A 27,040-nucleotide genomic window follows, 5' to 3' on the forward strand; every position below is an offset into this window, starting at 1 on the left:
CATCTATTTGCTGAGGAAAACTAGACTCTGGTTGTGAAACAGATTTACACAACTCCTTCTGTTACACGTCTGCAGTCACTCCCCCATTCCTGCCATGAAGAAAGCTCTGACATAGATGGACCTGGGCTGTCCACTGGTGCATCCTACATCCTGAGGTGACAGTCCAAAAACCAAGCAGGTGCCCAACTGCAGCAGCCAAGCCAAAACAAATGTAGTCTGTGGAAGATGTACCAGAAGGGCCAGTGACCTTCCAGAAACTCACGGGAATGTTATTTAGATGCAGCGCTTTTCTTCTGCAAAGATATGCGAAAAACTTCAAATATGCCCATAACAAAACTAAAACATTTGCAAGAATTAATTATTTTCAGTAACACAATGTAGAAACAGCCCCATTGTGGGAAGAGCTGGCGGGGGAGCCATGCCACGTCCACTGCAGCACACAGGGTGGGGGGTGCACTGGAAGAGGCTATGCTGACAAGCCTCCCCAGGTACTACACACTGTAAAACAAAAGCCTAGGGGCAACCCTGAACGTGTGCGTGGAGCATTTTTACTCCTTACACTCACCTTTAGCAGTGTGTGGGAAGACCTGAGACATACTTGCAGATGAAAGGATACCTAAGTCCAAACAGGATCTAGTCTGAGAACTCTGACCATTACTGAGTACGCGTCAATAAAAAAGTACCAAATAAACGTGATCTATTGTGATCTGTTGACCTTTAGAGTTTGATGTAATCAGATACAAAACAGAAGTTGGTGGAGCGAGGGAGGCAAAAAAAGGAGACAGAAAAACTGAGACCTGACCTCATATTCAGAATATTATTACAGAAAAGGACTGCTAGCAGGTGTTTCCCTGTGCACCTCAGAAATACTTGCCCCAACATGGTTTCTGAAGCCTGTTTTGATAAACAGGATTGTATCTACCCATATAAATAGGAAAAATAAATATTTCTAACATAAAAAACACCCCACCCACCCACCCGCACAACACCTTATGCCCAGTCTGTGTAGATTCTAATCACTGTATTGAGAAAAATTACTCAGCAGTAGCAAGTTACTTCAGGATTAGAAATCCAAGTAAGCATCAGAATGTAAGCAGTTTAAGTCCAGCTTAAACTCTGTAGGGAGGTTTGAACAAGTTAAAGCACAAGAGCAGACTTGCCTCCCCACCCCCCCACCCCCCAAATGTCTCGCTTTTAGCTGCCTCCTTCGAGAGATGCGGTATTAGATATTAAGACCTGTGGAAGAGCAGTGATGGTGGCTTGCTGAGCTGTTAACCCAGTCATGCAGAAAATAGTCTCCAGATAAACAAAGGTGACAACAAAAGTGTGACCCACCCTTGTCTTCCTTGGTTTTTGTTAATAAGGTGTGACCTGATAACTTCAAAGTGTCCTTAAGAGCATGTAAATGCCAACATAACTAAATAAAACAGTCTGTGGAACAAATATGAAACTAATCAAGGGAGTTCTAAAACCAGCCCCCCTCCTTTTCTATCCTCATTTTCATAATAAGTTCTTTGTCTACTTGCCGATGAAAAAAAAAAAATAAACTACTGACTTGGTCTTTTATCTCTGCATTTTTCCCCATTTCAGATACCCTTTTCCTTGAGAAAGGACCGCAACACAATCCATCAGTATCAGCTAAGCCACGGTACCTGCTTCCTGACCAAAAGGCGCACACGTGCCCCCGGACGGAGCCAGCCCACACAGCAGGCACAGGTAAGGCGGCAGGTATTTCACCTCTCAACCTGCCATCCCCAAACAAAGTGAACTGTGGGTCTTCCAGGCTACTAATTCAAAGTTCTGTAATTTCAATTACTAAAAATATTTCAACTTATCATTAATATGCATTGGTTCATACTTTGCCTTATCCGTTCTGCCTGGACAGAAAAATGAGAACCTCTCCAAGAAGCTCCGTGGATCTGAGCATGTGGCCACCTTCCCTCACAGACACCCCTTTCTCCTCTGACGCTTTTTCTCCCCAAAGCAGATGGCACTTTCTGCATCACCCCTCCGTGGAGGGACACTGACCTCTTCTCCCAGGTCTGCGTTCCACAGACACTCGATCCCTGGTTTTTCACCCCACACTGTTCACATACGATGTGAAGGTACCACCTGGAAATACACTGCAAGCAGGAATTATGACCCACCACACTTCATTAACTTGAGCTTATGTGGCCTAACATAAACTGATTCTCCTGAGGAGGGTGGGATACGTCCACTTTCACATTTTTTTCCAAATTCCAGGACGTGATGCTACTCTGAGCACTGTCTCTGGAACAAGATGTAAACCACTCAGCACTTCACGATCATTGAAAATGTTATTATGGTTCCATAAACCTGGGGCACGCTGGCCTTAGCTCTGCGGACTCAAGTAAACAGATGATTCATCATTTTGTTTTACATTTAAATAGTGTCACCAATCAGTATTAACTATCTACAAGATCTGCAAAAGCAGTTGAATCTGTACAAGAAACTAATCCACTCATGTTTTAGTGCATGTGTTTGTTTTTCTTTCTTTTTAAAGGGCCAATAATTAAGAAAGCTTTGCCGCAAAAACTTTTACCACCGACTATGTATCATTTGCTGCTTCAGCAACAGACAAAACCCAAACCCGCCCGGTATACAGCATCTGCAAATCAAAGCTGGTGCCAAACAACACGCTTAGAGGGCACAGGGAGAATTCAAAGCAAATGAAAACTCTTTCAAGCCTCTGTACTGCATGTTCCCTCTGAGCCAGATGCATGAAGCACACAGCATGGAAATAAGGTTTCAGTAATCTTTTAAAGCCTTTTAAGCTCTTGGCACTGCCTGGTTCTCTAAGGACATCCCAAAAAGATAAATACACAATTATGACTTTAGTCCAAACATTCCATTGTAATTCTAGCATCAGAGAATGGTACATTTACAAATATTATTGACTGAGCAAAGTAGAACATTCCAAGATGGAATTTTAAGGGAGGAAGTGATGAAATTACATGTAGGTCAGGTATCACTTCTGTGCAAACCTTACACGAACTGCCTGTAAATTAGGACTCGCAGGGTTTGCTCAGTTCTCACCTTTGCTTTGCACGACCCGTTGAAAAAGTTTTGTTGAAGTCCATTCAACACTCACCCCACCTTTCAAAAAAACCTTGAACACCACGCATCAATGATGTTCATACCTTTATCTCCAACAATAAAGGCTGGTTCTCAGAGACCAAAGCACAAATTTAAATATGTTATTTCAGCAAGGTAGAAATATTTAAGATTTATTTAGGTTAGAAAGTCTAATGTAAACTGTGAATTGTCACCTTCAGTTCTTATACACAATCTTATATTTCCCAAACAACAGAAATCCCTAGTCATGATGATTAAAACTCATTCCACAGTCTCAACAGTAACTCCCCTAAATACAATTGTCTACGTGAAAGAGAAGACCTGCTTATCACAAGAAACAAAGGCTGTATAGGTAAAGGAAAAACCCAGTGATTATTTGAGTTCTGTCAGATACATTCTTCCTTAAGCCCCAACAGGAACACTGGTTTTGCAGCATCACTGCCTCCCCTCCGCCACCCTGACATGTACCTTCTTTCTGAGGTACTACCAACAGAAGCAACAGGCATCACAGCACAGGTGGCTTGAAAGGCACAAACATCCCCAATCAGTGAACCTAACAGTAAAACCCTAATAAATATATACACACTAAAATATTAGCTGGAAAATACTGACACCTCCCTGTGCCAAAAGATATATTCATATATAGTACAAAATGTTTTACACCGACACAATAAGCTGTCTTTTTACCATGACATCATGATGTTTCTTTAGATATTATCTAGATACATTTAAAATAAAATGTCAAAACATATTTTATATATATATTTAAAAGTTACCTTAACATAAAACATAGCTACAAGTTACATAAACTCAAGTAGACTGACAGCGTTAGGCACTGGAGGCTGCCTTCTTTAAAGTTGTGGTTTGGCTTTTTTTTTAAAAAAAAAAAAACAACACACATGCACTCCCTTTCTTACTGAACAGAAGGTTTGGAAGCACTGTTCAGCCAAGTGATTAATTACAGTGGACCATGTCTAAACATTTAACACCTACCTCTAAGTCTCATCCCTGGTGGTTACTTGCCTTCTAGCGGTATCATTAAACATCACCATCTCTGCAGCCTGAGGAAGCCAGTCTCTACACTGACTTCTGACAGTGAAAGGCAACAGTTCAAAATAAAGCATTTATTTCGCTACAAGGAGGCAAAAACCTTCACAGTGTACATGTCACAGGCTAAGGAGACAGCAGTACACGCTGCTAGGATTTGCGGTAGAGTAGTTAGCTATCCTCAAAATCTTGCTGTTAATTCTTTTGGAAGGGTAAAAAGAAAAAAGACGTGCAGTATTCTTGGATACACATAATGACTATGTGCAGTGGGACAGATAAAGTTGTCTAGTAAATTCTTCAGCCTGAGTTTCCTTGCTTTTATTGCAGTGTCTCATGACTGATACTTAATACATTTCTGCAACTAACCATAAAAATAACTTCTAGAGCAGCTTCTTTACTAATGCAAATACATGCACAGTTATGGAACAGAAGCGCTGCTTGTTTAATTTCACAAACTGGACATCAGCAAGCAGCCAGCCAGCACAGCTTCCTCCTTTCATATCGCTGTGGTCAACTGGGCATTATACTGGGATCAAAAAATTAAATGCTTTAAGGATTTGAAAAAACAGCAGGTGTTTACTTGTCAGATTTAAAAGGCCTAGCTATCTGAACCTGTTCCACAAAATACTTTTACCATGGCTTCTGTCAGCGTTGGAAGAATTACTCAAGATATTTAAGCAAGAAAGTCTGTGAACTCAGGTAAATTTATACTCTCCAGACTTTTATGCTTTCCTTTACGTGCTAATACATACCCAGGTCAACTGTTAAACGCAATCCTAAACAGAAAGGGCAGTTCAGGCTGAGCCCAGAAGGCATTTATAACGAGTCGAACCGCGTAGAGAGAAACGTGTAATGGAACTGTGAATGGAACTGACACACTCTCAATTTAGAGAATACTAAATCAGCAAAATGCTATCATCAGCTTCTCATTTTCAGACATAAACTTTGACCCTCTCTAAATTACTGACATCCAAGAGGAGGCAACAGCTTTTCCCATTGAACAAACGTGTTTGAGATTTGGTGCAGCATTCTCCACCCCTATTTATGTCATATAACTAAAGTAACGGAGCTTTAATTAGCTCACATCCCATCATCAACTAAGCTTCCTAATGCATCCCGACAGCGGCGTGCTGGCTGGTGACGTGCGAAGCGTCCCGCTGCGCTGCCCGTGTGGATGCCCAGGGGGCCGGGGGGCAGGGAGCCCCCAGTGCCTGGGGTCCCCCCCCCGGGCTGGCAGCAGCAGGTGCCCCCTGGGCACAGCCCGGTGTCCCGGGCCAGGCAGCCACCCCGCAGGAACCCCTCACACAGACATAGGCAGGGAAAAGTCCACAGCATGAACTTGGAATGACCCCAACTGCAGAGTCACTGGCGGGTTCATCTGGAGGACAACTGGCTTTATTAAACAACTAATACTCTTAACAGATAATTCCCCTCCCCCCAACTTCCAACTCTCGCAAAGCTTTAAGGTCTTCCTATTTGTTTATTTTCTGGGAATGGAATTATTTGCCCTTCTCCACCTCCCTCCTTAAAACCCCCTCTATATACTGAAAACCTGAGAAAACCCTGACAGATCCAGCCTGGTTCTGCAGTTAATACCTAACCACAATGTATTTGGAGGCGGCACATTACGCTCGGGTTTTAACACCATCTTTACCAACTCTGTGGATTTTTATTTCCCCAGGGCACTTCCAGCCGCAGCCACCCCAGCAGCCAGTCTCTTCCCTGCCACTTTCATCCCTGCCATGGTCACCTGGGACGAGTCCCCGGCTCTGGATGAACCCCTATTTAAAAGCCCACAGGTTTTCCACATTTCCATTAAAGTTTTGAAGAAAACCTAATGCAAAACGCAGACCCGTTAATTCCGCCTGCCATCGTGTGCTGTGTAAGCAGCAAACAGCTCTGAGGGACGATGCGTTTGGATCTGCTGAGCTGATGCCAACCATCTATCGTTACAGCTTCGGAAGGTGCCGCCGCCTCCCGTGGACGTAAACGTCCTCTTTTTCCTCCTCAGGGATGGGCCACCGAAGAATTTCAAGTTTAAATCTGTACTATTTAGCATATTCTACACAACTACATAACTTTATATACACAGTAGGGAGGTGCAGTGAGCCTTCTGTCAGGACTGAAGTCATTAATTCCCAACCCACGCCCCATTTTTTTCTCCTTCAGATGTGAATAGTAATATATGGGATGTATGTCCCTGTTTTCATGACACGTTAACCATTCAAAAACTGTAGGTTAAGATCAAATTTCATTTCATCTCTATGATAAATGTTCATTTCTAATTTCACAGTATGATTTGGCAACGTTTTGCATACCACATTTTAAGTTCTCCTTTTTTCACCTAATTCCCCAATGAGTCAGCAAAACAGGAACATTGTATTTTATTTTGCAAAGCTCTAGAGCAGGTGTAAAACATAAAAGCTCTCTGACCCCCCCCCCCCCCTTCTGTCTTTTTGTCAAGATGCTCACTTGCAGATTTCTATATGCAGCTCAGCACCTCATGCTCCGCAGCGGCTGCGCTGTGCAGGATTCTCACCGCCTGCTGGGTACTTTCTCCTGGAAAAGGTTCACTCAAAGCTGCCGCCCCTGTGCCAGCTGGGTTCCAAGCACGCACGTTTTAAGACATCAAGTCCAGATCAGAACGGTTCTTCCCACAGAATATGTCACCGTTTCCATTTGATCTCACCCATGCCCATTCCTCCACGTAAACCCACACTGCAGCCAAAGCACGTTCACACACACTTTGCAGAAGCAACTTTGTAAAAGGAAGGGTGAATTTAACCTGAATTGTGAAGAAAACTTTCTCACCAGGATGCTGGCCACACACATCTTATCCCATGGTACAAATGAAAAACAGGAAGAATAAAGTAATACTTCAAACTTCTCAAAGACGATCCTTTAGCCCAAAACCTCTTTCAAAGATACTGATTATAGATACCAGATGTCCTGCACATAAAAAGCGACGCTTTCCATGGCTTCTGATTGTCACTAATTGGCCATAAAACTTGCTGTCCTTTAAAACTGCCAGGAAGTGGGGAAATGGCCTCATCTATAATGCTCCTCCCAGCAGTGAAAATTTCTGCCTGGGAATTTCAATTACTTTCATCTCACAATCTGCACATTTTTATACAGATTCTCACTGCTCAGCACTTGAACCTGCACAGGAACTGCTAATCTTTGAAGGAAATGCAAGCTGCACTGGAGATGATTTGCAGTGCCACCTGGATGGATTACCTGAACAAGCTGCAGTAGCCCCTACACAATACTGGGGAAGACACAAGGAAAAAAATCTTAAGATTACACTGAAGGAAACACAGGGAAAGCTACGTTTGACCTGAACTGTGTAAATCACTTCTAGGAATAGAAAAAAAACATTTATGGCGATTGCTGCTAAATGCCACAACTTCAATACCTAGAATACCCTTGTAAAGGATGACCATCGGCATTCCCAAAGACCCAAATTAAAAACTGTGAAGTTGCCCAGGAGGACGACATGTATTCCAGCCTTCCTCATTTTTATCCAGTATGGGACCATCAGTAATCATACACATTCTGTGTTAACATATAAACAGAACAGCAGGGAGTGAAAAATTGTGAAAATACAGAATAGGAGGGAACTCAGAACCTGAATGCCACCATGATCTTTCTACATTACCAGCTGACTATTTTGTTTAATGCTCTCCTGAGGAAAAGACCACCACGTGCTTCTTTCTCAGGCTTCATCTACAAAGGCCTTTGTCAGAAGTTCCCTGTCACCAACACAAGTTTCTTTTTCAGCTACCTGAATTGCATTTTGAGCTAATATTCCAAGAACTACTGAACCACAGTGTCTCCAAAGATACAAGAATGCCAGTTGTTCTTGCTTCTGAATCAAGTAAGAGTGGTTGGTTACATAACTAAGAAACTTTAAACAGAAGGGAACCATCAGCTCCGAGTGCTTTAAAACATTTGTCTCTGTTCTTGGGTAGAACCTGCTTGAATTGTACCTACTTTCTTGTATTCTGCTAGATCCGCTTCTCATCTTATTTATTGCCAGTTTTGTTAAAGTTAACATTCACACAAGTCAAACACTTGTTCATGATTTGTTTTTAAATAATCCTTTTATTACTTCCTCTTCATTTTCCATTCAGTTATCTTTATTTTTCTGTCACTGCCGACCACTTGAGATTCTGCTTTGATTTATTTCACAATGAGGGTTAAAACTCCTGTTTCCCTTCATGCTGCTTTCATGCTCCTTTTCTACAAATGCCTCCATGTCAAACACTCACCTGGAGAAACATCCATCTCCTTACTAGTCTTCACATTTTCCTACCTGGTTCCAACACCCCACCTCTTTTCCTATCTCTGTTGAGCACCTCTGTCATCACTCTGAACCGAGTTAAAATAAATATATGGAATGAAAGTCTGGGGCACAGTTCATATGTGCCTCTTCCTCAGCCATAAAAGAAAACACCCACCCACCATACAATTTGTTGCAACTCCTTTACACGTAAGCTTTGGCATCCCGGGTGCCTGCTCCCAAGCCTGCCCCTCAGAACTCTGCCAGCTTCCACAAAAACCCAACGTGGAAATGCAACTGCAGCTGATGGCTTACCTTTCCTTAAGAAGCCTAATTAAATTTATCACTGGAAACTTCAAAGTTCAATATGAAAATTAAGCTATTTCAAGTTCATTAAATTATTCCTTTCGGGAGGAAGGGAGGGACACAACAATTATTTCCATCCAACAATTATTTCCATCCAATAAATATGTATGTAGCAGGGTCGTAACAACTGCATTTCTATGTGCTCATAATTCATGAAAGGTAACAGAACTCCTTGCGAGGGTTGAAAGAATCAGGCAAATTAAATACAGTATTGACAAGCTGATTAATCAAATTTTCAATCCTTTACCACCAGGAATTTCATGATGTCAGCACACCGCCTATTTGCCAGTAATAGATACAACCACGCTTAATTTTCCATTTGGAGAACACAAGCTACAGAACATTTCTGTTCAGATGCTAATTCAGTGTTCAGTACTTGTTTCTAATTGAAACACCTCTGCAACAGGAATACTTTAGGATTTATACTATCATGCCTGATGGGGGAAATAAAAAAAATAACCTGTGGATGCCAAGAATGCAAGACATTTCTACGCATATGGCAACTATAGAAGTCTCCATTCAGAGGGAATGAAATTCCCTCAGGTGTCTATATTTAGGATCAAAGAACTTTTTAAAACACAGAACTTGGAGTCTCCAAGGGATAAAAACTACAAAACTGTCTGCAGTGAACTTTATTTAACCTAAGGTTTTGTGCCAACTTAAATACACTGCAGCTCTCCACTTGAAAGAAGGCATTACCCACTGCGTGTTCTGAAATGCATGGAAAAGCCATTACAGGGATAATCAACAGAACTATAAAATAGGAAAGCAATAACATGACAAAACCAGATACAACTCAAAGAGCTTCATTTTCAATTCAGTCAAGCAGCGTTACTTTTAAAGTGATGATTATAGCATTAAAATTTGTTTATCTATCTACTCACACCTTAAAAGCTAACTGATCTGAAAATCTAGGATAGATTTTTATTTACCCCTTTAAAGGTCAGGTATCCCAACCGGCCGCAGCGGGTGTTCCCCCAGCCACAGCACTGTGCAGCGCTGCTCACCCCGCTCCAGCTGCGTTACACCAGCCCCACAGGAGCTGCAGGGCTGAGGACCTCTATGGCACAGCTGAATCAGGTGAAAATATACGTTAAAATACCTTCCTACAGAGAGCACCAATAGCAAGATGAAAATGATCTACTGTTTCAGCCATGGTTTTCTTGAGTAACTGGAATTATCCTGCACCCCTTTTTTTTTCTTTACCAAACTTCACATATCCTAGGCATGATCATAAGGCATACACATGGTACAGCAGAAAGAAGTAAAAGACCAAGTTCCATGCTGTACCATGTACGCAACACGGCACAAATTGTGAAATGTCAGTTTTTTATTATATAGACATTCCTGGATCCATTTTCTAGCTGATTTAGATGCCTAAAGGCAGCGCGACATATCATTAAGATTAGTTCTTCCCTATATGAACCTTTACCATTATCTTCTATGCAGCAGAATTACGATGCATCCTTTGGAAGAAGGATTAATCAAGAGTTCCAAAATGTACTATTAAGCCTTCCTAAAGGATATAATTCTCTCCTTGTTCTGAAAGGACAAATACATAATCCACATAAGTTTTTACAAGGGAACTGTGTGAAACCTGCATCACAGACATTTTGGATCTATCAAGGAGAAAGAAAAAAATACCTGGGAAGACAGATAAATAGTACATGGGGTGATTTTCAAAGGTATAAATGGGAAGCAGGCACTCGGCTCCTGTTGGATTTTGAAAGGAGTTCAGCATCCAACTGCCCTTCTGCCTTTGAAAATCTTCCTTCACAAAACCTTGGTTACAAATGACTCCAAAGTTCAAAGAATGACCTTGCCCTTGTGGGAAACATAGGAAGGCTCGTGCCTTTTAAAGAAAGATTTATGAGACTGTTGCTGCAGATGTGACTGCAATGAGGAAACAACACTTTACAGAAAGGAAACTCTAAAGAAACAAACTCTATTGGGTGGCGTGGATGGGTCACCAGAGACTGGAACCACGAGCACAAAGTCTGGCCAAACCAGGCATCCGCCCGGAGGGCCCCTGCCCTGGGGAAGCTCAGTAAGCCTCCACCAGGCTGCCCGGATAAGCTGGGATGTGTGGTGCTGACAGTCACAGGATCACTCGGTATGGGGTTAAGACAGGAACATCAACAACATGGTATTTTGTTTAATTTTCTTGAATTTGCCCCAAATGGGCTAATGCTGGGAACAAGGTAATTATGATAGAGAAGGTGTATGTCATCTTCCCTCAGGGTTCAAGTATCTGGGTTAGACATGCTCACAGCTACGCCCGCAGCAATGGACTGGGGATCTCTAGGGCACTCTGACTAGGTTTCATAATGTTACTCTTGATCTACCTGTAATTATGCAAACTCTACATTTTAGCTTTCTCATCTTCTGAATTACCGTTTCCCACTAATGTGGGGCAAGGAGTAGATCTCCTTGTGTATAAGTGCAATAGGTTGTGAAAGGATGAACCATGATAACATACATGTACAAACTTCCCACTTCGGTAAATGAAAATAATAGGAAGTAAAGAATTTTCCCAAAAACAAATCCTAACATGTCCTTATGTGAAGAAAGCATTATTCCGGCTCTACCCATGATCACAAAGCTCATTTACAGTACATGTTGGTACACCATGCATGTAATGAAAAATATGTCAAGAGCATTATGTTTGTTCAGTATCAAGCACAGTATCAACCATGGTGGAAGCCACTTCCTACTTCTGGCTGCCGTCTCCGATCATACCTCTCTCGAGCACTAAGGACAGTTATTTTCACCGATAACACTGATATAGTTGAATTCTCTCAGTTGTTATCAGGAAGGACAAAAGAACATTCCCCATGCAAAGGCTTTGCAATTAAAACTAAAGATAAATGCGTAGCAATCTAGCAATTCCCTGGTTTGTTGCTGTGTGCCACAGGACAATAAAACATCTCAAGTGTTATCATAATAATTTATATTCATATCAGCTTAATCACTTTCCAAAAATAAAAGTTAACAACTCCTGTTACACTAAGTAACCCCTTAAATACTCCCAATTTCTATAATGTTCTTTCTCTTGAATATACATAATGTGATAGAACTCTGTTCACTTGTACACAGGAGATGATGCCACACTTAACCAACATTTAAATTCTCGCACTCGTTAACTACTGCATTCAATCTGCAAATATATGTATATCAATAATAAGGCCTCAAGTGGTTTCATTGACTCCTGCAAGGTTTTTGGCATCCCTGAACTGTGTATATAAAATGTTAAAAAAAAAAATATCTACACTTCAAACACAATTTTTACAAAACAAACAACATAACGCAATTTAAAGATGGTCTGTAAATCTGACTGGTTTCCTGACTCCTTTTTGCCTACTGTTCTAACAAACTTTAATATCATAATTATTACCTTTGCAGCAGAGTTTGATACTCCATGTGTGACGTTTCTTATGAGACCACCAACATTGCCGTATTTTATAAGTCCAGTAACACCTTCTGAAACATCATTCAACAGACCCATAGGGTTGCCAAGGAAATCCACAGAACCTAGAATCCTTGCTGCCTGACTGAGCAGCTCCTGTAAAATCAACAGGAAGAATGAAATACCGCTTACAGATCACGCTGACAGCAGCAAGGTTGATTAAAAAAGTCCCACCCGCAACAAACCCCTATACAAAATAGTTTCACTGAAGAAATGACCACACAAATAGCAGTTAAGATCAACAATAGTTTCACCTTAAAATGCAGTGTATTCTTAGAAGCACGTGATGCTATTTCTCCATGTACCAAAGCAGCAACACAGTGCCAACACTTCAGTAAATAGCCAAGGAAGATTCCTGCGCCCTCAGTAGAGAACTTCTCTGGAAGTTCAGCCTTTGCCACAACGGAAATCTGTATGACACTTACCTCTTGGAAGTGTTTCAGAATGTCATTAATGATAAACTCCTGAGTTTCATATGGATGGACCCTAGTGAAAGGATCCAGATTAATCACAGCATCTTCAAATCGGATTAGAGGAAATCCCAGTGTGCTTTTCAATGCCTATTAAATAAAAGATATTGATACTTTGATTTTTCTCTCTGCTTCTCATTCACAGGACCCAAATGAATTCATCTTAAAGCAGGTAACAAACCAAAATTATCTGAAGCTGCCAGAGTAATTTACCACTGCTATGCAGACGCTTTGATACAGAGTGCAACCACTCCATAAACCTCTTACCTGTAAGCAATGATCAATTACTACAGCTGCATTTCTTCACTAATTAGGTAGTCATTAAATGCTCTTCCTGATGCAATCTGTTTTCTACACTTGATAGGGATGTTTCAAAACAAAATGCATTTAAGATTCTATGCTTAGCATTTAGCTGTATAACTGCTCTATGTTCAATTAAATCAGATCCTAAATCAATTTCCTTGATATACTGTGAAGACAAAGCTGGGTATTTTCCACCCTGCTGAAGTTCTACGAATGTGTGAAGTGTCAGGATGAGCTGGAATAACATACATAATTTCCTGCAAGCCTGAGGCTCATTTCTTCACATTATGTGGTGTACTGAAATTTACACCAGCTTTTTCAGTTATTTGCAAAGAAGAAAACTAAGACAGTAATTAGTCCATGGGCCATCTCTAACTTGAACAATTTATACATTAAAAAAATATGTTTGAGGTGGACAAGCCATACATCTATATATACACACACATACAGTCATTTTTGAAAAATTCACAAGAAAACTAATCTTTTAGAGAAAGAAAGAGATCCTTTCTATTTCAGGTCTTGATAATGGCACCTGCACAGTCCTAGTCACCAGAAAATCAGAAGGCGTAAAGAAGCCTGGTACTCGCGTTGCATCTTTCTACATGAATCACTAAAGCGAGCTTGGACTGCCAAGGAGCATGAGGTGTTCTGCCACCTGCAGGCAATTAAGGCAAATTACAGGTCTGATTTCAGTTTGCGAGTAAGAAAGGACCTATTTATTTTTCCAGTAAATGGATGACTAACTAGAGTAGTCCTCATTATTCACTTGGGTAGGAAGTAATTTCCTGTTTAACTATCAGATATTATATAAGGCAACTTTGTTAATACTGGTACCTCATAAAAATAATCTGTCTACACCAAATTACCAGACAGCAATGTCCAAGCCAGAAACATTAGAGGTAGTCAGAAAAACTTCTACAAAGGCTCTACTGTGATTATTGTCTCCCTCCTACCCTGAACTCTCCTGTGCTACAAACCTGAATGGAACTCTTTCTGTGGCAGCTAATATACAGAATACAGCCAGTGACTGTTATCGTTGAGGGGGAGAATGTATATGCCAAGTTTTCTCTTGGGAACAGTGCTGGCGGCTGCCAAGCCATATCCATACGCAATCTTATACCAAAGGTGGTAGGAAATCCAAACAGAGGAGTGCACATACCAGTTTCTTAAAGGCACTCACCACTAACACTGTTTTCTCTCTATGAATTTGAGATAATCGGATAATAAGCATTTTCACGTTGAAGCTAAACTACAGACACATTCCAGACACTGCTAATGCGAGCTATTGAACCGTCCACTTTGCACAAGGATATGGTAAAAGCAGTACAAGAATGCAGGGCTGATGACATTCTGGGTCATCTTGGTAGGACTCCATGATAGACATTCATTCCACAAAACTAAACTTCTTTTAAAACTTGTACATCTTAATGCCCTTAATATCAAGGGCACAAAAAAGCCTGATCAGTGTCTCTATTTTGCTTTTTGAACACACAAGTTGAGTAGGCAGCAGCTCTGTTCCCCCACAGTGGGGAGGGGTTTTTATGGTTTGGTTGGTTGGCTTGGTTTCAACTCCCCCACCTTGGAGGAAATTAGTTTTATTAGTTCAGAAAGAACCAAAATATTGCTGACTGTTGCCACCTTATTACATCCGGGAAGGTCCCAACACACAAGTTGGAACGCTGGACGCGATTATCTTCTTGCTGTAATTTGGGATCCCTGGTTTACCTGGACGACGGTAAACATGACAATATTTTCTGGATGAAAATGCTTAGAGTTGTCCTGCATTTCTGCTCCCTAAGTTAAGTAACTTCTTATTTTTCTTCACCCTCGCCTCAGCCCTCCCATATGACAGTCATTCCCCTTAAGCTCTTTATACTACTATTAATGTACCTATGGTCCTTTGTAATTGTGAGTTATTAGGTTCAGTTGGCTGTGCTTCAACTGAAATTACAAAAATGAAAGAATATTACAGAAGAGACTGGAAATCAATGCAAATTAAGTAGCAGAAGTTACTGGAACTTCTATTATTTGTAACTTAAATAACGGAAGAGTAAATGGAAATTAATAGCAGTAAGTTAAAGCTTTTCTGTTCCCTCTTCTTCCTGCACCAGAATCTCCTTACTTGGAAGCGTACGCTGTGAATACATCGCCATACCTTCAGATCCAAAGGCAGCTTGTTGGAGGTGAAGACACTCAACTTTATTTGAGGCACACTAATTTTCAGATTTTCAAAGTAGTATCGCTTTTGTCCTCCACCTTGTTCAACAACCTTTTCATGGAGGTTCTCATCATAATTTTCAACCTCTGCATCCAGGCAAAACACAGGAATTGGAATAGATTATACAAAAATAAATATGGGGTTATGAATGCATACTCTAATAGTTCATCTCTACAAATAAGAAGTATGTGCGACTGTTCGTGTAGCCATAAAAGTTACTCATGCCTTGTGACATGAAGTTGACCTCTGAGGCTCAAGAATTTTTTTTCAGATCTGCCTGCATCTCTAAAAACTGAATGTGTTTGTAGCTAGCTAAAACATCACCCAAGTGCATAGTTTAAGCTGTTTGAGCTTTTAATCTTGCTTCTAATTTATCTCTGTCAGCATACAGAAACAAGGAGACAAACATAACTACGCAATGTCTCCCACTGTGTAGTCACGGTCTTATGTTTTTCCTCTCTCCGCTACCTTACACACTAAACTCAATAGTATGTACAAAGCAAGCAAAGTTGACAATCTTCAATTATCACTACAGAATGGACAAAATGCCTACTTGGAAGGGATTCAACAAATCAATTTACATACAGAGTGAGCCAAATATTATTGACACTAACAGGTTCAAATGTTATTTGTAAGAGCACCTTGGTGGTGTGAGAAGGCAGGGGAAAGATGAAAGATTACAAAGTCCTATCAACTCAGGTTGAACAAACTAATATGTTGACTGTAAATGACAAAATAATTTTTGTCTGAATCCTGGATGACTTCATCAGCATCAGTGGATAAACTACAAAGAGTGTACAGTCAATAAGGAAAAAAATCCAGCAAAAGCGTCAGGGTAAACCAAAACAAAGGACAGATTAGTATGCAGCTAAGAGCAAAACCCAAAATCTTTATTTCTCCCCATCACCACAGACCTAAGTCTTTAAGTCCTCCGTGGAACCGGGAAACATAATACTCATAGTTTTTCAGAGACAATTCAGAAGTCTGTGGATCAGCCAGATACAGGACTCCTGAGCATCATTTGTAGGCTTGCCCTCATTTGGAATCACGCCAAAAATACTTTTTTTCCTGCAACAGTTGCTTTATTATATAACGCTACAGACCCTACTGCACAATAAAAGTGACTTTTTCAATTGCCACTCCAAAACAAACATTTCAGAAAGTTTCCAAAGTACAGATAAACCCCACAACAGAGGGATTACAACAACATCTATGAGATTAGAAGATTCAAGAGCTCTGTCTTGTCTCACTGAATGGAAGAACACTTGATTACAATTAAAGCTAGGGCTATGGATGCCACAACTAAAAGGTCAGACAGCCAAATGTTTCCTTCAGTTAAACAAGAGGAACTGCCCAAGGAACAAATGAACAGAGATCCCATTTCTAGCCTTGGGTTTAAATAAACAAACATTACTAAACAATGAGGTTCGCTACATTAATGACACAATTTATTTTAGCCTAATACAGATGAATCCAGATACAGGAACCTCAGATGAATATGGAACTGCTTCCCATGGAGGCTCAGCTCAGCCATCATGTACTGGACAACAGCATGTTGCACAGGTCATCACCTGAAGACGGTACCGAGCACGGTACATCTGAACAGCTTTACAGGGGCCACCGAGATGTTAGCTTCCCAGCTCTCTGTTCAGCAGTGGAAGCCTCCAAGGAGCTAAGAGTATCTAGGCATTTTGACCTTATTTTATATGTAAGATCATAATACTTCCGTACGCTGTAAAACTGGTCTTTGTAATTTTATACTATACCTGATTCAGACTGATCATAGCCAAAGAAACTCAACAGCTTCAGAAGGAGTTTCTCCTCAATTTGAACTGTGAACTTTCGTGCAGTGATCATCAGATGCTAGGAAGATAAACAAGTCTCAGTTTACAGTATTAACGCTAGAAATATAATCCACGTAATCCATTAAACAGGACAATGTGTTCAACAGAATATTTTCACTGGAATGGGTTTGTAGTGTAAGACTGACACCTTCAAAACGTCTTTGGTAGTTTTCTTCACATAAAGTTATCTATAACTGGTGATGACTGTTTCCATTTTTTGGGAGGCATTGTGTGTCATTACCTAATACTAACACTTCAGCATCTGATGCTTAGCTATTTTCCAACACCAAGATCCATTCTTTTTGAAAACAGCACTGACATACACAGGTAAAGATTCCGAGTGAGAAAACAGGTCTTGATAACTAACTCCATTTTGCCCTCACAATGCATGCCACAGTTGGTGGATACATTTCCAGGCAACATTTCTGAACAGCTGCAGTACACAGAACAGGGTTTATGCTGCAAGATAATGGCTTATCAGAGAGAAGTAATAACCTTGTAAATGCTCACGAGAAATATAGCATAGATATTCTGGCTCACTATGCTACAATGGTACCTACCAATTCTGAGGGGAGAATAACTGGCTTGAAAAGTAAGGCCACAGATGTGAACAATCAAGGGTCTGGCCCAATTTGTTATATTTTTAAATATATTTATTATCCTGCTCCTCACTGTACCGTAGCTTTAAACACTATGAACATGAGAAGGTGGATATAGTGTCCTTTAAACCCCACAATTAATTCAACACAGTGTATTTCACAAATTATTGAATTCAGATTACTAGTGAAAATTAGGAACAGGAAGGGTCATTTAAACAGAGCAGCACCTGCATGGCACCATCACAAGACTGGGGTTTACCTTGTATATATCAGTCAGTGCATTCTTACTGGGAAATTTCATTGCATTTACTTGCACAGCAGGACCAGTCTCCACAGGTTCGTTTTCACTCATCTTAGGCGTGAGAAAGAGCATAAAAGGCTGTGTAGTGCCAATAAGCTGGTTGTCCACCTACAGAGTGGATAAGGACGACAACAAAATCTGAGCAGAAGACAACAGCAAAATTGATCCCCCTTAACTGAGGACTTCAAAGCTTTCAGAAATACATGGTGCCTGAGCCAGAGAGACACTGAATATACTTGGTTATTGATCTCACTGAGATCATACTAAAAAGTCAGAAATGTCCTCCCTTAAAAAAAAAAACTATTATAGATACCAACAAACAAAACTTGTAACAAAATTGCTACATCCTCTGTGACTTATTTTTAATTTTACAAAAAACAGCCAAAAATATTGAACAGGAGACTTAAGCTACTCCTGCATTTGACTGATGCATGTAAATATCCATTTATCTCATGTTATCTACATCAGTATCTACAATTCCCCTTCCAATAAAATCTTATATATTGGGAACAAATTCTAATAATTTAGAGGAGTTTTTTAGTAGAATAAAACCACTTTTTACACTCTTTCAGTTTAACTTGTGAATTCTGAATTGCAAAGACTGAACTCAAAACAAGTGTTAGGGCAGAACTGCAGAGTCAAACCCAAAATCTAGGTGGAAAAAATGTAATAGGTTTATACTTGTCTTATCTGCCTATGATTCTATGATTTATACTGCAGTGCTACCAGCATTAGGACTTCTGCTTTCAATAGCTGCTTTTCCACTACGTAATGAAAGCATCAAGAACCAAGAACCAGGAAGGGAGAAAAATTTCAATCTCACCTGTTTACAAAATAAAATAAGATTCTAACTTGCCTAACAGACAGATGGTATGAGATACAGTCGAAAACAAAGAAAATAAAGGAACACCGATGCTGACTGAACTTCTGCAGAAGATCCATGACCAAATAAATGTTTCAAAATGGTAAATACCTGTATGTCTTGCACACTAAGCTCTAGCACCTGACTTGTTGACAGTTGTGTGTAGTGGACATGAATTCTTGTGAGGCTCGCAAATACTAGCTCTTCAGGAACTTTGTTGACCAAAGACAACCCTATTCCACCTTCCAGTTTCACAAGCACCTGAGAAAATATTTGAAGAGGGGGAAAAAAAAACCCTAGTAACAAATCAACACTGAAAAAATCTGTGATACTGAATACATACTTCCGCAAAGAATTTATTTTCTTAGACTCATCTCTCCAAAGAGGCTGAGAAGCTAATTGACAATTAGTCTTCAAATAACGAGGTGTTAAGACATAAACCCAACTTTTAAGAATAAGGATTTTTAGCAGGAAAATCTACAAGTTCATAACAAGAGGCCACCATGGGGAAAAGTTAACAATCAACCCCCCAAGCCCCCCTCTAAAATCTAGAAAGGAAAATGAGAAATAAAAGAGACAGATACTAGTTGTAATAACTTACTTCTAATTCCTGCTCTGTATCTGGATTTTTTAACTTGTGTAGATCTTGTTCCGTAACTGGAAGTTCATCTCCTTCAGTAGATAAACGATCATTTCTACGTTGGTTAAAATCCGTTATCTGATAAACAGATACATTACTGGAATGATCGCTTTCCTATTTATAAATCACAGCTATACTGTCCTACCTTACAAAGTTATCTTTTTTAAACATAAGTACAATGAAAACTTTTGTTGTTATTATTTCCGTTTTATGATATTCTCCTCCCCCTTCATATAACTACAAAATTCTTCTTGCAAGAATTCAGAGATGCAATACAGAAAAAGGTATTTCAAGTACAAGCAAATAATGAAACTGGATTCTAGTTAATGAAGGACTTCACCTGTAGAACCCTAGTTGGCCCATCCGGGATGACTCTAACAGCTAGTACTCCTGACCCAGGCCTCATCTTTTGGTTTATGAACTGCTGTTCAGGTGGAACTGGCCCCAGAAGTTCAAGTGCAGTATCAGGACCAAGAACAACTTCTGCTCCATCATGCAGACCTAGTATTCCTCCCTTTGCCTGGAAAGCGAACAAAGAGTAAGGGGAGAGAAAAAAAAAAGTGATAGGTTAAAAGCTTCAGGTAACTTTACGTACAATGATTTAAAAGTGTATTTTACTTTCCTCTCCTTGCTCTTCAAACTAAAAGAAAAGCAGTCCAGCAGCATTTGACTTGATATTGCTAAAGCTTCTGGTAACTCGTGTTTAATCAGTTTGGCAGCTACAAGAAAAAGCCAAGATCAGTAATTAAGTATTCCCACTGCACATTCAGAAACCGCAGACATCATACTGTGACTGAACATGGGAAGTCCTTCCTGAAAAAATTTTCAAAACGACATAAAAGCTTTTTGAAAGATGAACTCTGGATCTGCAGATCAGGATGTAAATCCTTACTGAGTAAACACCTTAAAACAGCAATGCAAGGCTTTTTTGGTTGCTTCAAACTGATAAGTAGTAACTTACTAAGCTACAGTAATTTGATCACAAAACGATCAATGCAACATCATGGGACTAAGTCAAATACTCTCTAGATCTATTTTTTGGTATTAGAATTGAAACACAGCATCAAAGGTGACAAAGGAACACTACATTGCTGCTATCCCTACTGTATCTATCCTGGAGGCTGGAACCTTCTTTTATGGCTACTACATTCCTTTAAAATTAATCAGAACAGAACTACAAATACAGTCTTAAAAGGTTATTGTGAACCCTTAGGAGCATTTCCCATACTTTTCTTCTTTTCTTACATCAGAACAAGCATCTGAAACTTCAAATCTGGTTTTGGCAGGCTACTTCTAGTTTCACAGGGAACATGCATACTGTCCTGCTATTACACAGTGAGCAAAATGACCAAGATGCTGGTCTTCTGTCATTGCTGTCCTGTTTTAAGATGAAGAAATATCCAAAGCATGTGTTTTGGAAAAAAAACCCCAACCAATGAATCACAAGGAATTTAGAAGCAAGAAAAGAACAAGGGTGGGGGAGCTATCTCCAACAGGACATGAGGGTGTTCTAGCTGCAGAATTTTTGAAGTAGTAACATTCTGAACCCCACAGATCCATTCCAGATTCACTGTGTACGTAAAAGACTCACTTTCATCACAAGAGTTAATGTATTCCCTATAAAGGTACTTTTTCCACTGAACTGAGGTCGTTTTCCATTGATGTAGCTGGCAGAATTTATTTTTCAAAATAAAACATTAGATATAACATCATTATTTATTACAAACATACTTTCTATTTCAACAATATGCAGGATAACTTACTAAAATTTGTTTGTAAGCTATGGATAAATATGGTTGAAACACTTCTAAAAAGAAAGAAAAAAAGAGAATCAAAATTCTTTTGATGTTTAGTTCTCAAATTTGTAAAAGCAATCCAGGTTTCTGTGCCTACAAATTCTACCATCAGCAGGCAGAATTATCAAGCAGTTTGCAAGTGTTAGTTGTCTGCAAGCCAGTTTCCTGGAACACACAGAGCAAACAGTTCAAACTGCTTTTAAAATTCTAATTACTAAAATGTCAGAACCATGGTTCTGAGAAGTGCAAATCTTGACCTTCATCAGCGATACTGACACAATCTGCAGCTTTTTCACATCTGGTATGTGTGAGAATATCAAGGCCCTTATTTATCACTATACCGTCCATTTTCAACTATGATGTACTATTACCTTTCTGATTACTTATTTATAGTAAGTAATAGTGCAAGATATTAATTATTTGAAACTGGTAAGAATGTTCAAACATGAATTTAAACCATACAAGCAGTTTGTGCAAGTCTGGTTTCCTCTGCATTCTGAACTTTGGCCTCAAAGCTTTTAGTTCACTTCAATACTAAGTCCAAATGACTCCATCATCTCTATCACAACAGCCAAAACAAGTTTAACATATGATCAAGACTGACCTGGACAACAAGTCCATGAATACCACAGGTCAGCTTTCCGTCACGGAAACTCCATGTCTGGGTAGTACTGCGCCGTCGATCAGGCTTTCTCAGCATCAGGGGCTCGTACCTGCAAGGAAAGCATGTTACCCAGCACTGGAGAGGGTTACAACACAGTTTTACTCTGCAGATCTGTTGATGGTGAACACTCACTGTAATTTTCCTCATGCAAATTCTCCTAATCTCACTTCTGAAGTGATCTTTTAACAATCTGCTGCTGAAAATACATTAGCCATGCTTGTAAAAATTCTCCCAAGTCACAAAAGTGATCATGAGGTCCATTCACAAAGACAGATAAAAATCTAGCTTTTCCACGTCTTCAAAATAGTTTCTTTCCTTATTCAGAGAATATCACGTTAAGTACGCTTTCAAAGACATGGTTAGAATATACATCAGGTTCCTGAGAAATTGTATTTGCAATACCTGTTATCCGTGACAGCTGCCAGGCCTGCAATATCTAAAATCATAGAAGAGTCCACAGACCGAGAAGGTTTATGGGGGTTATGAGGAACTGAAGAACCTTCATGGCAAAGCATTCCTGTGCCCATCATTCTCCAAAGCTGAGATCGTTTTCCTGGCTCCTGTTGCATAAAAACTCAACATTTAAATGAACACAGCAGCACAGAGCAGATACTTCTGTTCTGGTTTGCTATCAGATGCTTTGAATTATAATTCTTGGAAGGACTTGTATGTATTTATCTTCAGAGCCCTGAATTAGAATTAGGAACTAGTCTGTATAAAACCTTCTAATTCAGCTCTGATGTTCAACAGGTATACATCCTACATTAGCACTGTTAGATGCAGAGCTGCATTTACAAGAATAAAAATAATCTCAGCAATATTTAAATAGAGTTTCTATGTCTTAAGAGCTCCAGAAATAGAAGATTTTACTTACAAGGCAACCAAAAAGGAAGCATGCCCTACCTTGTAACTTCATTACAACATCCAACATATAATTAACACTTGATTGTCTTAGAGGCGTTTACAACGTTCCTTACTACTTTTATTCAAACTTCCTTTTCTGTCACCCTTACCTCCATAAAAAAGTCTTATGTGGGAGCACCACCATTAATTCAAGCAGCCCGAATTGCAGTAACTTGTCACTTTCAACAGTGTCTGTCTCCAACCCTAGTTATCCTGAAAGTGTTTTTTATTTTTTCCTTCTCCCAGCATATGATTTTACTTCAGCACGTAGCAACAGCATTTTAATAAAAACAAATGTGCCTTGGTACCTTCTTTTTCAGCACAACTCGCTGAGTCTTTGCAGAAACGTCAAGGACAAGCTCTGCATATGCAGCATCCTTATTCGAAGCAACTGGTCTTACACTTGGCTCCTGTGAACTAGAACACCAAGAAAACATCATCATGTTTATTCACAGAAGCTGCTGCTTCTGTAGTCTGAATTAGATCTGTACCAAAATCCAAGTGAGGAAGCTTATGCATCTAATATAGCCGATCAGGCAAAAATTTGTATTGCCTTTTTTTTCCTCATTATTTTTGGAATCACCAGCGTAAGCTGTCAATTTGAGTACATTCTTAAAAGGGGCTTTGATTTCTCACTGCAACTAGGAACTTCACAAGCAAAGCAGATGAATGCTGAAGAAAATTTTCTACCTTGTATTGAGGAAAGCAATAAACAATGTATTAACCTCCCGTAGCTGTTTTCAATAGCATATATAGCAGTGCAATGTTAAAATTCACAGGCATCTCATAAACAGGTATGCCCTGTAGTCAAGTTCCTTTATACATCAAGTGAAATTAAGCCCCCAGAGGTGACCCTAAACATCCTTGCTCTCCCAAGATCAGACAGTGGGGTCACAGCAGATGCCATATGCCAAATCTTTCTCATTATGTGATAAAATAAATAATGGCAAGCTGCACCTATAGAGCCAAGTTACCACGACCAAACGAGGTAAGATACACAGCTTACAGACTCCTGAAATTTGGCATTTGTCTGCGAGCTATAAGGCTGACATAAGTTTAGCTGCATTTGAAAAATTTTCAAATGGCAACCATTAAGAGAATATTGATGTAAAGCCTGAAGAACACCATGAACATTCAAAGTATGTTCACCTAATATATAAAGAATTACCCTGAGAAAGTATACGTAGCAGCAATATAGATGAAGTTTTCATAATAAAGCTGCTTGCTGTCTTCGAAGTCATTCATGCTGCAGACGATCTCTGAGGAGCCCGCCCCTTTAACTGTCAGCGTTACGAAAGGCGGCAAAATCGGTTCATCCCATGCGTAATCCAGAGAGGTCATGGGCTTCACTTCAGTGTACAGCCTTGGCTCGACAACACCGTGCTGATTGAAAACAATCGGGACCTGTAACAGTTATGAAAGAGGATGTGGTTTCATGCAGAAATTGTTAACCAGACAGATTTGTTGCTATCATTGCTCCTTTCTCAGGAGTTGATCACTGAAATGTGTTCAGCTCCCCTCCCCCCCCGCCAATGGTTTCACATGCATTCTCTTCCATTCAGTCTCCATTAAAGATAGTCTCAAAGGGATGAGAAATGTCATCTTTGCTTTTATCTGCTGTCCGTAGTTCAAAATGTCTTTAGTCCTGTGGTAGGTAGCATCTCAAACCTCATCACCAAAATTAGGACTTGCCCAGTTCTATTTAACAGTTCAGTACCAAACAGAACGAGAACCAGTAAGTACGAACTGCTCCAGCTCTTGCTCTGATCACAAGGCAGTCAGTGCGTTACTGTTAAATGTGCAAAGTAAATTCTCTGGTTTTTATACTCGCTGACACGGAAGCCTGAAGACAGAGAGAAAGGAAGGGGCAGCAGCAGCCAAATTCTTTCTTTGAATTAACTTCGGGTTAGTCAAGGTTGAAAAGAACACAGAACAGATGACAAACTATCACCCTCGCACAATTTTCTCAACAGTAATAAGGCCCTTCCTTCTAAGACTTTTAACGTACTCATAAAAGCCACAATGTTAGCACTACTATTAAACAAGATAAAGTAGCTGAGTACTAACAACTTTTATTAAACTTCAGAAAATTAGTATCTACACGAATACCTCTTGCCACAAATTTTTATTTCATTACACAAGCTAATCAGCTCCCTCATCTAACGAATACAAAAGAACTTTGCTTTTTAAACTAAAAAATGAAAGAAAAATGTGGGTTTTTTTTTTCTTCTTTTACCTTGGAAAAATTGTCTATGCGGAAAGGTGGTGGTAACTGATCTGTGTCGCTGAACGCAATGCGGTATGTGGCTCCTTGAAGAGTAATTTCTACTCTTAAGAAGTAACATTTTCCCAAGGTGTCCCTGAACAAGAACAAACAGTTACAAGAGCGGCAGGCTTCTGAGCTGCATTATCTGCAGTGTGAAATAGATGCTTCTATCAAAAAATAGAAGTATGCTACAGAACATTTATATATAATAGCTACCTCATATTAATATGGAATGAGTTGTTTTTGTTGACCTCAAAGCCCCCAGACCAAATGCAGTTTGGGACATCCATTAGTCTCACACATAATAGTTGATCGTAATCATTACGTGGCCAGTGGAACACGACGCTGGATCCAGGAAGGGTGGAGATATAGCCATCAGGATTGGATGTTCCCTAGTACAGAAATTGGAAAATACATACCCTATAGATATTTAAAAACCAGTATTTTCTATATACCTCTCAAATATGTACCCAGTAATTAATTCAGTTAGGTGGATGCTGCTATTAGAATATGGAGAAAGATCCTCATAACTAGCCAACAATACCTTCAAGTATAATGTTTGTGTTCTTTTTGGTTGGAAGACGCTGTGACTAACTACAAGTATCGTAATAACAAGTAACAAAAAGGATGCATCTTACCCGACCTCTGGCAAATTCCCGCTGAACAAAGGCAAGCTTGTAGCTTGATTTATTATCTAACAGGTAACGGGGCGCAAATGTTACCATGCATGTATCAATATAGCGGCCTCTGCCTTTTTTAACATCGATACCTAGTAATAAAAACAAGTTAAAACCAAAGCTGTTATTTACAAAAAAAGCAAAAGACATCTGCTACAATATATTTCACATAACAAAAGTTTCTTTTCTTGGGTTCCTGAGACATGCTGTTTCTGCTGTAACACTACCATATTTTGAAGCACCACTTTAAACGTAATTTTATGTCATGTTACCCTCTGTTTCTCAAGTATAATTTAGAGATCATAAGCACTGAACATAAAAAAACCCAACCCAAACTATTTTCAATAACAAGTAAATCAATGCAAGTAATTATTCTACTTTTAAACATATGAAAAATTCCTCAAAAATCACTGTGGAGTAACTTCCAAACTGTCATTAAAAACTAAAAGCTTCCAAGGAAATTGTACTTTACATATGCTTGGAGTGCAAGGAAGACAGAAGTTGCACATCAGCCCAGAGAGGCAAAAAGCAAAAGCCCCAGAAGGAGCACATGGCTGGGCAGTGACAGCACACAGACACTCAAAACAGCTGAAGACAGTAACGCCGTAGGATTTGTGTGCACTTAGAAGTAACAATCGGGGGGAATACACAGGAACAGAAATGACAGTTTGCAAATGCAGTTGTTAACACTCGCTGATGAAATGTAAAAATAGAAATAACTGAAAACTAATTTTTAAGCTAATGAAATTAAATATAAAGACATAAAAATACTTAGAATACTATTTTTTGTTTAATAATTTTCTGCAGACCCTCAACAACCCTTTACAGCAGGGGAACGTGTTGTTATTGTTCTATTTCTGCTGTCAATGACATCATGTCTTACCAAGTTCTACAGTGTTTCTCCAATGTTCCTATCAACACATACCGATGTTATAAACGAGGCCTGGCCGGTTTCCATGCTGGATCACCTTCAGGGCTCTGACACCACTACCGCCATCCAGGGAGAAACCCTGGCACCAGCCCGGCATACCTTCAGGATGGATGCCTTTTCCAACCCGCATTGTACAACTACGGGCAAGAAGAAAACACAAAGATTTAGTCATTTAAATGAGGGATCAAATATCAACACGATACCGATGATCAAACACATACCCAGGTACAAAAAGAACACCTGTGTATTAATATCAAAGCACTGAAGTCATGACAAATCTCTTCTTGAGTAATTCATTCTGCATTTATG

The 27,040-nt window shown here is 39.7% G+C and overlaps 1 protein-coding gene across 4 annotated transcripts in view; it reads right to left on the minus strand.

Moving 5' to 3' along the window:
• Nucleotides 1–27,040, minus strand: part of VPS13D (vacuolar protein sorting 13 homolog D) — a 107,457-nt gene that overhangs the window by 28,574 nt on the left and 51,843 nt on the right. For all 4 annotated transcript variants that reach the window (XR_013927122.1, XM_080380803.1, XM_080380804.1 and 1 more), the window contains 16 exons: nucleotides 26,726–26,868; nucleotides 25,762–25,892; nucleotides 25,340–25,515; nucleotides 25,094–25,217; nucleotides 24,026–24,261; nucleotides 23,166–23,274; nucleotides 22,357–22,514; nucleotides 21,895–22,003; nucleotides 19,835–20,014; nucleotides 19,456–19,572; nucleotides 18,966–19,115; nucleotides 17,951–18,100; nucleotides 17,015–17,111; nucleotides 15,186–15,334; nucleotides 12,683–12,817; nucleotides 12,186–12,353 (listed from right to left, as the gene is read on the minus strand). Coding sequence is in view for 3 of the 4 variants with exons in the window: in XM_080380803.1 (XP_080236929.1) it covers nucleotides 12,186–12,353; nucleotides 12,683–12,817; nucleotides 15,186–15,334; nucleotides 17,015–17,111; nucleotides 17,951–18,100; nucleotides 18,966–19,115; nucleotides 19,456–19,572; nucleotides 19,835–20,014; nucleotides 21,895–22,003; nucleotides 22,357–22,514; nucleotides 23,166–23,274; nucleotides 24,026–24,261; nucleotides 25,094–25,217; nucleotides 25,340–25,515; nucleotides 25,762–25,892; nucleotides 26,726–26,868 (2,332 nt within the window). In the remaining variant the exon portion in view is untranslated. The remainder of the gene's footprint in view (nucleotides 1–12,185; nucleotides 12,354–12,682; nucleotides 12,818–15,185; nucleotides 15,335–17,014; nucleotides 17,112–17,950; nucleotides 18,101–18,965; nucleotides 19,116–19,455; nucleotides 19,573–19,834; nucleotides 20,015–21,894; nucleotides 22,004–22,356; nucleotides 22,515–23,165; nucleotides 23,275–24,025; nucleotides 24,262–25,093; nucleotides 25,218–25,339; nucleotides 25,516–25,761; nucleotides 25,893–26,725; nucleotides 26,869–27,040) is intronic.

Source organism: Falco punctatus (genome assembly GCF_963210335.1).
Source record: "Falco punctatus genome assembly, chromosome: 3".
Classification (NCBI taxonomy): domain Eukaryota; kingdom Metazoa; phylum Chordata; class Aves; order Falconiformes; family Falconidae; genus Falco; species Falco punctatus.